This window comes from Giraffa tippelskirchi, chromosome 7 (assembly GCF_054371585.1).
Source record: "Giraffa tippelskirchi isolate mGirTip1 chromosome 7, T2T-mGirTip1v1.2.pri, whole genome shotgun sequence".
In the NCBI taxonomy this organism is placed as follows: Eukaryota; Metazoa; Chordata; class Mammalia; order Artiodactyla; family Giraffidae; genus Giraffa; species Giraffa tippelskirchi.
This window is the reverse complement of record NC_137281.1, coordinates 133,401,238-133,413,394: the sequence shown is the minus strand read 5'-3', so window position 1 is coordinate 133,413,394 and position 12,157 is coordinate 133,401,238. Positions and strand designations below refer to the sequence as shown.

The following is a 12,157-nucleotide window of genomic DNA, read 5'->3' as shown; positions in this document are numbered from 1 at the left end:
ACACCACCACTCCGTGTGACGAGTCCCCACCAACTGAGCCAGATGCCCCTGCCAGGACTTCAGAGTCTACTCACCAGGCGTTGTCTGGGTGCAGCATATCAGCACAGCATGGTCTGTGAGACCTCACAGCACCTGGTCCTGGGGAAGCAGGCGCAGGCGTCAAGAGCTTTGAAGAAGGGAGAGGAACGAGAGAGGAAAAGAAGAAAGCAAAAGAGAAGTAGAGGGATCCAGAGAGAGAGGAGAGGGTGTGTGTGTGTGGTGGGGCGGGGTGTTGGACAGAGAAGAGTGTGAGAGAGAAACGGGAAGAATGAGGCAGTGAGGGAACGAAAGGGACAGAGGGTGAGATGGAGATAAGAGACAATAAAAGAGAGAATGAAGGAATCAGAGGTTCACACAGAGAATGAATGAGCTTCCTCTTTCAGGCTGAAAGAGAGGATGAGGTAGAAATAGACACAGAGAGAGACACACGGAGGGAGAGGGTAACTTCCCCAAACACACGCACACCCACTCCTGCACAGTCCCCATTCACTGTGAGTTCCCTCGCGGCGGTGTGTCTCTGCCTGTTTTTCTGTTTCCTCTCTCCCTTCCCCGACCCCGGGACAATGTGGAGACTGTATTTTCAGGAGCCGCGCGGGGCGGCAGGGTTTTGAGCAGCAAGCCGGCTCGCTGCCGGCTCTGTTTGTCCAGGTGTGGGCGGGGGACGGCAGTCTCCCAGCGTTTTGGGCTGGCGCTGCGTTTTCGCACCAAGGAAGCGAGAGGCTCTGGTAGCGCGCTTCCCGCTTCCAGGAGAAAACTCCCTCTATACATACATACATAAATATATTAGGGGAACAGACAAATCTTCATTGTTCAGAAATAAGCCAAGGAGGCCGCCCGGCTCCCCTTGGCCCTGCCAAGCGAGGCTGGAAGGAAGGGAGGGAGAGAGGCGGGGGCCGCGCGGATCCGGTGTCACGTTGCAGATTCCCACTAAAGATAACGAAACGTGATCTATTTTTCAGAACAGCAAGTGGATGGGAAAGAACCTTGACAACACAAAACTCATTTACTAATGGACTGGTTTTGGATTTCTCTCCTTCGGGTCCGCATATCGCCCCGCCTGAGCCCTCGGCCTATCCAGAGCTCGCGGGGAGCAGCGTCCCCCAGGAGGCAGGTGGGAGGCTGCTCCGGCGCCGCGCCGCTCTCGGAGCCCGACATCCGGAGGGGTCGAGGGCACCTGGTGTTTCCGACCAAGTAAAGGAAAAAGATGAACGTTGTCACTTCAGCCAGGATTTGGGGATCCTTACTGCCCCAGACCGACGACGCTAATTTATTGATGAAACACCTTCCAAAGCCCTTCCCTTCTAAATATCTGTAGGTAGTGTAGAATCCTCGCTGACGTTCTTGATGGCAAAAGAATTCCAAGAAAGCGGGCCAGGAGCCTCCAAGCAGCTCGCTCCAAGCCAGAAGGGAAATAAGTGGGTCTCAGCCAGAGGACACAAGGCCTTGTGTTAACCCGACCTAGAAACTCCAACACCAACTGATGCCTCCGCATCGACCTTTCCACAGACCAGTTGTGTGCACCCGGCGGTTACCTGCACGGAGGAGGCACAGAAGAGCAGAAACCTGGCGTTGGGAGCCCCTTTCTAGCTGTATTACCCTGGGGACCCACGAAGTGGCGAGGGCAGCAGCTCGTGCTGCTCGTTGCCTTTAAATCTCCGACGAATCTGTTTTCTTGTGATTTGCATTGACAGCAAAAGGTTTTAAGTTACTAGAACAACTCAAACCTTTCTGTGTGCGATTTAAAATGGATCATTTGGTTTATGTGGTTTGTAAATTCATGTCATTTTACCTCTTTTAGTGGTTTGCAGTGAAAGGTTCCATTTTGGGAAACCTTATATATCCGAGCCAATAATTAACATTTATAAAAATTGGTTTCCCTAACCGAGGGATCGAAATAGCAGGTAGGCTCGTTGGTGCAAAGTGAATAGCACATTTCCTTTCTAATCGTGCGATCTACTGGACTGAACACTAGCAGAGAAAGGCTGGCGGCCAGGGCATGGCCTCCAAGGACGAGCACCACTTCTTATCAACCCCAGTGCCCGCAATCGCCGCATCCGCACAGTCGTCTTCCCAGTTGTCGCCACCGTCTAGTGCGTCTTGATTCCTTTTGAAGAAAGATGAAAAGAAGTGGGCAGGGAGGTCTGGAGGAAGCCGCGGGGGGGGGGTGGGGGGTGGGGGGTGGGGGGGGCGGGGAAGGTGGTGGGTGTCTAACTGTCATCTCTCTGCTCCCTGTAAATCTATACCTGCCCTTATTTGTCCAAGCTGTGCCTCATTTCCTTATACAAAATTGTTAATTACAAAGTACATCCCATACTCAACTTACCCTTTGTCTTTTAAGAGACGTGGTTATATTTACAGACTCCCCCTGTTCCCCCCCAACACACACACACACACACACACACACACATTGTAATTCTGCGCACTTGCTCCAGACTTTAGGGTATTAACTGACTTTTTAGAGTCGAGTTTAAACCTCCGTTCCAGTCCGCACACAGCTGCCATGTCAATAAGGACTGTTCCAAGTAGAGACATTCCTTCTGGCAGGACACTGCAGCTCTTCAAGACTTCATCTGAAACATCATGAGCACTAAAATAAGACCATGAGGGAAAATTACCAGACACATGGGCTTGGGCTCAGCTTTGCCAGGTTTCCAGTTTAGAAAGTAAGTCATTCGGCACACCATGTGGTAGGGGTTCTCTTGAAATAATATGCACCCATTAAATGCATTTAAAGATAATCCCAAACATAATGAAATACCAGCATTTGCTTCCAAGTTCTAATTGCCTGGGATACTGACGGGTTTCAAGGTTTCAAAGATGCAAAAAGCTTTGTTTGGGAGTTCAACGGAGAAGCAGCTTCGTGTCTACTCAGTCTCCCGAGAGACAGATGGGAGTGGGGTGGGGTGGGGTGTGGAAACCCTTCATGTACATTGCAGGGTGCATTGGAATGGGTGCATTGTTTTAAAACCATCTAAATAATACAAGGGTAAACCCACACAGTGCTTCTCCTTCCATTCCCACTTATGTCTCAATACATAAATGGTTCTGTGATGATATGCTCTTGCTGATGGAACCAAAACATATTTAAAGAAGACAAGCAAACTTAAAGAACCTAGGGTTTGTTCCGCATTGACTAAGAGGACGCATTTAAATCAAAAGCATTTTTGAAGTGTACTTAAAATTCTGTTTTGAACTTATCTAATCAGAGATAAGTATAGTCATAAAGTCACTCTCCTTCCACCCTTTGGCTCCCCTTATCTGCACGCATTGTTCTTATCTCCTGCCAGTCTCGGCTACTGACAATAGATTATCTCTATTTAGAGACGCTAATTGTTTTCAAAATCTTTTTAATAATTGCTTTGGAACAAGGTGTGCAAATGAGGCTTAAGATAATTACAGCTCCATTTGTTTGCGTAGTTTTACTAAGCATTCTCCACACATACACAAAATAACAGATGATGGGACTGAAATTGCAAGACATCTCTCAATCCCTGGCAGTAAAATAGGCCAGCATTGCAATCTACACACACACACGCACACGCACACGCACGCACACGCACATGCACACACACACACCCCTTTAATCTTCTTGGAGCCGCGGTCGTCCTCGCTTTGAGGGCAGTGTCCCTCTCAGAACAGGGCAATATTATGTTACAACCGGACGGCTATTGGAGCCGGGCACAGTTTTATTTAATTTACACCCCATCCAGCGCCTTTCATGCGATGTTCCCAAAGCATTTTTGCTAATAGCAAGTAAAGCTTCTCAGCATTCCTCAGTAGCAGAGGTGGCAACCGCACAGATAGGGAAACCGAGTCCAGAAGCCTGCCTGCCGATTTAAACCACAGATCATTAAAATTCCGAATCGCAAATGAACCCTTGGAATCTCTATTTGCTCAGCATCTATCCTCTACACTAACTCTTCTCTTGGTCCCAAATAGTCGAGGCCTTTTGAGAATTAGGGAAGCGCTATACAGCTGGGAGTATTTGTGCGCTTTGGAGGACGGTGGGGGCAGGAGAGAAGAAGGGGAGGAAATTAGGTTTGGCTCCTGGAGCTGAAGCCAGCCGGGAGAGAAGCCATTCCTGCAGCGGCTGCAGCCCGGAGGACTGGTCTACTCTTGTATTATTTATCGCGTTCCATAAGCTATTCATCAATCCATTACTTATTCATTCCAACATTAAGGTAATTAAATATGAGCTCACCGGGAAATGGCAAGTCTGCAAAGGACAGGGACAGAGGTACGGAGGGAGAGGAGGGGAATTAGAAGGTCTGGAGCCACTGATTTGTGCAAAAATGTGCGCGGCTGCCCTTAGGTGACACAGCAGAGGGGGCTCACGTTGCAAGGTCCTGACGCGCTCACCCACTCCCACCGCCCCTCGTCCCCGGGAAGCACCTCTCCCTCCCTCCTCCCCACTTCGCTTCCCACCACTCGCGGTCCCTCTCCTCCCACCACTCCCTATACCTCGCTGTACAGCCTCGCCCTCCCCGCGCGGGGCGGCGCGGCCTCGCGGCGCGGCCCGGCGGCGCGCGGGCTGGCCAGCCCCGGATAGGCGCCGCCCGCAGCCAATCAGCGCGCCGAGGACGCTGCGCGCTTTAAGCCAGCTGCAGGGAGAACAGAAACCAAGTTCCCCGGCAACGAGCAGCATCCACCCGGCCGGAGGCAGGAGCCAGCGAGGCCCGAAAAGCTGCGAAGTGAGCCGGCTGTTCCTTTTCCAGCGCGCGCTCTACTCCTCCTCCACTTACTCGGCCGCCCGACTTCAAGTCTCGACTCGCTTTTACGCCTTCGCACAGCCTAGGGAGGGGGTTAGGAGCTGCCGCGCCCCCCTCCCTGCGGCTGCCTCCCCCTGCTTTTTCGGCTTTGCTCCCTGCCGCGTGCGCCCGGGTAGTGCGCCCCGGCAGGCCCCAGCCATGTCGATGCTGCCATCGTTCGGCTTCACACAGGAGCAAGTGGCGTGCGTGTGCGAGGTTCTGCAGCAAGGAGGGAACCTGGAGCGCCTGGGCAGGTTCCTGTGGTCGCTGCCCGCCTGCGACCACCTGCACAAGAATGAAAGCGTGCTCAAGGCCAAGGCCGTGGTCGCCTTCCACCGCGGCAACTTCCGCGAACTCTACAAGATCTTGGAGAGCCACCAGTTCTCGCCTCACAACCACCCCAAGCTGCAACAACTGTGGCTGAAGGCTCACTACGTAGAAGCCGAGAAGTTACGCGGCCGGCCCCTGGGCGCGGTGGGCAAATATCGGGTGCGCCGAAAATTCCCTTTGCCACGAACCATCTGGGACGGCGAGGAGACCAGCTACTGCTTCAAGGAGAAGTCGCGGGGCGTGCTGCGGGAGTGGTACGCGCATAACCCCTACCCCTCGCCGCGTGAGAAGCGGGAGCTGGCCGAGGCCACCGGCCTCACTACCACCCAGGTCAGCAACTGGTTTAAGAACCGGAGGCAAAGAGACCGGGCCGCCGAGGCCAAGGAAAGGTACGCGGCATCATTCCCGCAGATCGGGCGACCCTGGGAAGCCTTCCTTTCCCCTCCGCCCCTTTCCACCCCCGCAGGCACCAACCACCTCGATCACCCCGCTGGCCGGAGCCCCTCCGCGGGGCGGTGCCCCGGCCTCCGCGGCACTGCGGCGAAAGTTCATGAACTCTGAGATCGCTCGCTAGGGCTGGGGGAGTGGGGAGGGGGCGGTGTTCATATGATTTGAGTGTCCGCGCGTGGATTTCCTGGGATATGAGTGTCGGGAAACGTTGGCGCTAGGTTTGTTTTTCATGTCTTCTTGGCTGGCTAAGGGGAGAGGAGTGGCGGGTGGAGAGTGAGTTTTTAGATAAAGCAGAAAGGAAATGTTGATTGGTATCGCGGGGGAAGGGGTTGAATGGGGTCTGAGGGTCTCAACCTCTCTCGTTCCGCACCCCTGAAGGGTGCAGCTGGCCTGAAACTTCTGCTCAGTTTCCACTCGCGCCCGGTCCTTCAGTCGCGCTTTCCTGGCAGTCTTTTGGGTGAGAGGTCGCTTCTATCCGCACTAGCTGCACAAAGGGAGGAGTCTTTCGAAAGAAGTCCACAGAAGAAAGCGCTTTGGGAGGGTTGGCGCTGCGTTGACTCCCCGGCGCCCCAAGCCCAGAACTGATTGCTCTTCGTCGGCTCCCTGGCGCGTGGCCGGGCGCCGCGGCGGGTCCGGCCTGCTGTCCGCGCCGCTCACCCGGGCGAGGAATGGGTCTCCAGTCTCCGACTTCTCTCACCCCAGAACACAGAAGGCAACATTTTTTTCAACCTGTCTCTGCCTCCGCCCTCCTCACGCGAACACCCCTGGCCACCTGGCCCGGCTCCATTCTTGCTGTAGAGTTTCCGACTGAGATTCGGAAGAGCCTTGGGGAGGCTGCGGCGGCGGGGAGAGCTCTCCGAGGAGCCGGGCAGTTTAGGGGAAACCTGAACGCCCGAGTCGGCCGAGTTTCTTTTGTTCGCTTCGGAGCCTGGGGGCCGAAGAAGTCGCCGCCTTGTTTCTCTCTGGAAAGCAAGAGTCTGGAGAAATTCAGCTGAGATGGGCATTTTGGGAGAGGGAGACTGCGAGAGATGGGGAGAGTTGGAGAGACAAGAAACTCCGAGGTGGGGAGCATTCTGAAGGCAGAAGCGCGAGGGCTGAGAGACCTTGCAGTTTACCAGCACCGAGCGCCCAGGCTGACACCCCGGTACATCACACCCGCTCAGGCTGTGCCGGGTCTTGAAGTTCCCCTGCCAGGAAAGGGTGCGCCGGTGTGGGTGTCCGCAGGGAGTTTGAAAGAGCACCGTGAGGCACTGAGGACTGAACGAATAACACCAAGCTAGGGACGGTACAGTTCCATTTAGATGTCTGTTACAAAACGGCCGTCCTTTAAGCCAGGCCAGAGGGCCCACTCCCTGATGAAATCGGAGAGACTGGCTGCGCTCCCTGTGTTTACTCAGGTCACTGGGCCGCTCTGACACCACTTCCCATGACCTGTCCTGTGCCTCTGAAACCACAACCTCCAGGCAGGGGCAGGGAAACTCGATGGTTAATTGTTTCCTCAGATGGGAACAGGACAATTGACTTGATTCACCACCAAACATCTGTGCACTGGGCGCTGTTCGACCCCACCCCCCGTCCTTCTCTTCATCACCAACAACCATTTGTTGGAAGATTTTCAAATTTCCTTACTTCTAAATGTGGTACTTACTCCTTGATAGGTATTTAATAATAACAACTGTTAGAACAAAAATTTAAAAATAATTTTTGTGCATTTCAAATAAGCCCTGCTGATTTGGCTTCCTAAACTCTGGAAGAGGAAAGGACCCAGCATCACCTTTCTCAAGTCTCTAGGCCTCCTCTCTTTCTTTCCTCCAGGACTCTGTGGGGTGGTTGAGAGGGCAGAACTCCCATTTGGGTCTGTGACTGATTGCACAATGGCCTTTTCCTTCTTCAGCTCCCCTCCCTCTATCTCACACTTTTTTTTTCTTTAACCATATGGTGTTGTCCTCTGTTTCTTAGGGAGAACACCGAAAACAATAACTCCTCCTCCAACAAGCAGAATCAACTCTCTCCTCTGGAAGGGGGCAAGCCACTCATGTCCAGCTCAGAAGAAGAGTTTTCACCTCCCCAGAGTCCAGACCAGAACTCGGTCCTTCTGCTGCAGGGCAACATGGGCCACGCCAGGAGCTCCAACTATTCTCTCCCGGGTTTAACAGCCTCGCAGTCAGCGCACAGCCTGCAAGCCCACCAGCATCAGCTCCAGGACTCCCTGCTGGGCCCCCTCACCTCCAGTTTGGTGGACTTGGGGTCCTAAGAAGGGAGGGACTGGGGCCTCGAAGCAGCAACTAGGGACACTTGTAAATAGACATCAGGAACATTTTTTGCAGCTTGTTTCTGGGGTTCTTTGCGCATAAAGGAATGGTGGACTTTCACAAATATCTTTTTAAAAATCAAAACCAACAGCAATCTCAAACATAGTGCCCTCTTCTCTCCAACTCTTTCCACTTCTACATTTCCCCTCCCAGTGTGGAGATCAGGGAAAAACAAAAAAAAAAAACCCAAACAAACAAAAACATCCAGTTACCCAGCCTTGGTTCTGGGCAACCCGTGTTCCTGCTTCAGTAGGCTTCCTTTTTCTTTTCTTTTTCTTTTTTTTCAGTGAATGGAATTACAGATCAACTGGATTTTAATTATTTCATCTTAATTTATTTATGGAAAATGTTTTGAGAAGCGGAAAAGGAAATGAAAATGAGAGAGAGAGGGAAGTTAAAACAGTGAAAAGATCCTCCAGCCTGAGAGGAACTGGTTGCATTCTTAAGGTGAATAGGAAAAATGATCTTATACTTTTTTTGATGGGGAAAATTAAGTTTACATTTTTCATATTTAGTGTTAAATAATTTTATGTAGATTAAAAGGAAAGAACAGTATTAGGGGGAAAAAAACAAGTGCCTAAATGTCTTAATGCTCTCTATGGGAGGCAGTTAGAAATAGAAGTGACCATTAGTAATACAACTATTTTTGTCAAATTTAGTGGGGTTTTTTGGTTGTTGTTTGTTTTCTTGGGTTTTTTTATGGCAAACTTTAAAAAATGTACCAATGTGAAAAAACACTTTCCTGAATGCCATTATTTCTCATGCCCTTGAAGCTCTCATATCTGTAGCCTACTCCTGTTAAGGGTTTCTCCTATTCCTAGTTTCTAGCTTGCAAAAATACGTAACAAATCTGGCTACCTGGTATTTGTTACTAAAACAGCATGTGTTTGCAGGTTTCTTTTCTATTGTACCTAAACCAGTCTAAATTAAAACTTAGTAGAACACCAGGAGTACTGATTCTGTTTCTGAAAGGTGAGTTGTGTACTGCTGTCATTGGGCCCCCCCCCACCTTTATAACGAATAGGTTTTTTTTTTCTTTATTACTTAATGGTGGTTATGAATTGCAGGGTACGTTGAAGCCCATCCCTTGAACCAAGAATGGTGACTGAGTTAATTATATGACAGAAAAAGAGGGAATTCAAATTTGGTGTATTTATTTATTTTTTATTACTTAGATATGCAGTTTTGTTTACCACTAGCTTTTCGCCACAGAATTCATACGTTAGCTCTTTTGTATTAACAAATTTATGACAAGACTGTGAAAGTAAAATAATTTATCTGCCTGGAGAAAAAAAGGGAACTCGTACAAGGATAGCAACATTGTGAATTAATCTGTACAAATAGAAAGCAGACCAACAGGACAGGAGCTCTTTGCAGTGCTGCCGGATGGTGTCCAGAAAAAAATCCCAGTAATCATGTAGGCTCTATATTATTTTTGCCTGGGGCAAAAATGATGTACCTTGTATTTAGTTTTTAAAATTAGTGAAACAAATGGCATTATTTATTAAAATTCTACTCAGGATAACAGGATTGGCTTGCTTGTGCTTTGTAAAATATTGCTCCCCAGAGGAAGTCTATTTATTTTATGACATGACAGTTTCATAATTTTGATTTTTCTCCATCTGTATCACCATTGATGTGTTCATTTCTTTCTTACTCTTTCCTATCTTTCCTGTCCTGATCTAGAAGTGGGGGTAGGGGTATTAAGGCCTTCTTCTTATTATTATTTTTTTAATGCCAAATGGCTTTGACTGAGTTCCAGGGAGAAAGGGTCACTGTACTTAACTGTAGTCACTTTTACTTATAAAGTCATTTTTCCACTCAGTGATAGACAGATGTTCACACAGCTGCTCAGAGACCATCCTTTGCATTGGGAGCTCAGAGTCCCAATCTCCCTTGTTAGTGTTTTGGATCATTAAGTTGGTGTTTATTTAAGTCACTAGGGTGTTTATTCTCCACGTCTTGGGCCACGGAGAAATGCCACCCTCTGCAGGAGGGGCTCTCACTGGGGATCTCCTCGCATTCTTCACATTCACTGCCCAAAACAAACACCCAGCACAAAGATAGCTTTCAATGACCCTGACAGGCTTCAAAGGACACCGCGGAAATCTCCCTGGAAAATAGGAAGGGCCAATTACTTTAATTTCTTACAAGCCCTCTCTTCCTACTCCGATGACTACCCCCCACTCTTCTAGCTCTGTTGAGTATAATTTTAGACTCGGGGAAGTTCTGTCTCCCTGGGTGCCTCGGCCCACTTCCTGCTGCCTTGGTTGGTGAATCTTGGAAATGTCTGCAGATCTGGCGAGGAGCAGAGCGGCCGCCCGGTCCTGTAAAAGCCCCTGTGATTACTGCTTGTAAACTCGTTAAAAGGACAATTTTCTGTCACAGTCATAAACTCTTTGTAAAATCCCTGGCATTCGATCCAAAGTGCACATATTCCAGATGTGTTTAATAAGAAATTGCACAATGTGCCTCCCTCACCATCCTCGTCTCGGTCTGGCTAAACCCGGGACAAAAAGGAGGAGGTGAGAAAGCTGGACGTTACCTTGAGTTTTCTTGGCACTCATTTTAGAGTAATCATTAGGGGGGGGGGAACTAACCAGATTTTTTTTTTTCCTCGAGGAAATCTTCAAGGACCAGCTGTCAAGGGACCTCCAATTTACCTTCTCGTCGTCTCAGTTTAACCGAATCAAACGCCACTTTCTGATTTCTCCTTTACAGATTTCGTAAGGAGAGCCAAAAGTAATAAACAATGATTTCTAGATAGTTTTTAGGACGAAACCTTACAGAATTTTACCGAGTAAAATAAAGTAATAGTATACTGGGGCGATTTTCAAATTTTGGATGTTTTAAATCTGAACACAGGATACTTCGGGTCCCCGTTGCCTCTTCGCCTTGACCTCTTGGCTGAGAACGAAGCTTCTTTAAATACTCGGGAGGCCAAAGGGCTTGGCCGGCGGTTCCTGAATTTTGGCTTAGCAGACAGGGACTCAAGAGCCCCCAAGCCCCACGAGATGCGGGCTGGGAACCAGACGCCGCTGGGGCCGGGAACTATCCTCGAGGCAAAGACAGCTCAGTCTTGACCCAGAGATGAAGTGAAGGCTTCCAGGAAGAGGCAGCGGCACTGGCACTTATGGGCGAACTCTGAGTTTGCTGAGCAGTGACCCTTGTCCCGCCGCTGTCCCCCGCACCCTGAGGGCCAGTCGGGCCCCTGGCACTGACCGCGCACGAAGCGGCTGTTCCTCTGCCTCGCCGCCGCCGCCGCCGCGCCTACAGCTGCGGCCGAAAGGGCTGCACTCCTTTTGCCTCCGCCGCCTGGAGGTCTTCGCTCAAGCCTGCAGGCAGAACTCCAGGTGAGGGAGCCAGAGGCTTCCGTTCCGCGCGTCTCAGGCTGCAGGAAACTGGGGGAGTTTCTCCTGCCACCCCGCAGACTCCGGAGGCTGCTCCTGCTCCTCTGCCCTCCAGAGGCACGGAGAGTCGAGGCGCCGCTGCTCTCCGACCCCAGATCCGGGCGGGGTCCCCTCACCTCCGCACCGATGATCGCTCACATCCACATTCCGGGAGGGAGTCGCATCACAGCGCAGCTCCAGGTGCGGGGCCTGGTGGCGCGGCCCGCGTAGCCCCTGAGAGCAGAGCCTGCAAGGAGGTGCCGCGGCCTGAGCTTCGTGGGACAACGCGGCTGCCGTGGCCTTGGGCACCCCGGAGCCACATCCTAAGTCCCCGTCGGGTCTCCCTCTTTTGAGTCAAGGAGCTAAATTCCTGGCGAGACCCTCGAGCAGCGCGTAAAGCACTCCTGAAGGGGTTGGACCAGGCCGGTTGGTGGCAGGAGAAAGCGGTCGTGGCCCCTCGCGGCTCCCGGGCGGGGCAGCAGGTGGGAGCGCCCCTGGGTCTCAGACGCCAAGGCGGCCGTGCTCAAGCCCTTGAGCCTGGTCGGGAGGCGGCCTAGGCCCCGCTGCCGTCCCCGCGTCACGTATGGCCCGTGTCTTTTGCTTCCTGCGGCCTGGGTTTTGGCTCACGGGCCTGGGCTCATCCCCCGCGCGTTCGGCGGAGGGGTGCCAGTCACAGAGGGCGCCCCTTCGATGGCCGAGGAGAGCGGTCCGGGTTTCTAGGGTCTCGGGCACGAACAGCCGAGCCTGGTCAGGCGTTTCCCTCCCTGGTCCGAGGCCCTGGGGTGAGCAGAGGCCTTTTCCCCACGCACCGCCGGGGCTCCAGGAAGGAGGCGCAGGCCAAGGCCCGCAGCGTGCTTCTGACTGGCCCGTCGAGGCGCACACTCTGCCC

General features: G+C 51.7%; 2 protein-coding genes and 1 long non-coding RNA gene across 4 annotated transcripts in view; 2 read left to right on the top strand and 1 right to left on the bottom strand.

Moving 5' to 3' along the window:
• Positions 1-1,257: 1,257 nt before the first annotated feature.
• Positions 1,258-4,537, bottom strand: LOC145513434 (uncharacterized). The gene is made up of 3 exons (XR_014059392.1): positions 4,501-4,537; positions 2,492-2,609; positions 1,258-2,143 (listed from the first exon to the last, which is right to left on the bottom strand). It is a non-coding gene; the product is annotated as an uncharacterized LOC145513434 (long non-coding RNA).
• Positions 4,538-4,660: 123 nt separating this feature from the next.
• Positions 4,661-9,404, top strand: SIX1 (SIX homeobox 1). 2 transcript variants are annotated; one of them, XM_081509802.1, is made up of 2 exons: positions 4,661-5,447; positions 7,527-9,404. In XM_081509802.1, the coding sequence occupies exons 1-2, from the start codon at positions 4,947-4,949 to the stop codon at positions 7,545-7,547; spliced, it is 522 nt and encodes a 173-aa protein (XP_081365928.1). In that variant the 5' UTR covers positions 4,661-4,946; the 3' UTR covers positions 7,548-9,404. The 2 variants fall into 2 exon arrangements, with proteins under 2 accessions (XP_081365928.1, XP_081365927.1); XM_081509801.1 differs by having other exon boundaries at positions 4,661-5,506.
• Positions 9,405-10,851: 1,447 nt separating this feature from the next.
• LOC145513431 (uncharacterized) overlaps positions 10,852-12,157 on the top strand; it is a 115,055-nt gene continuing 113,749 nt past the window's right edge. Inside the window, exon 1 of the mRNA XM_081509804.1 lies at positions 10,852-11,750. The gene's annotated coding sequence lies outside the window, so the exon portion shown is untranslated. The remainder of the gene's footprint in view (positions 11,751-12,157) is intronic.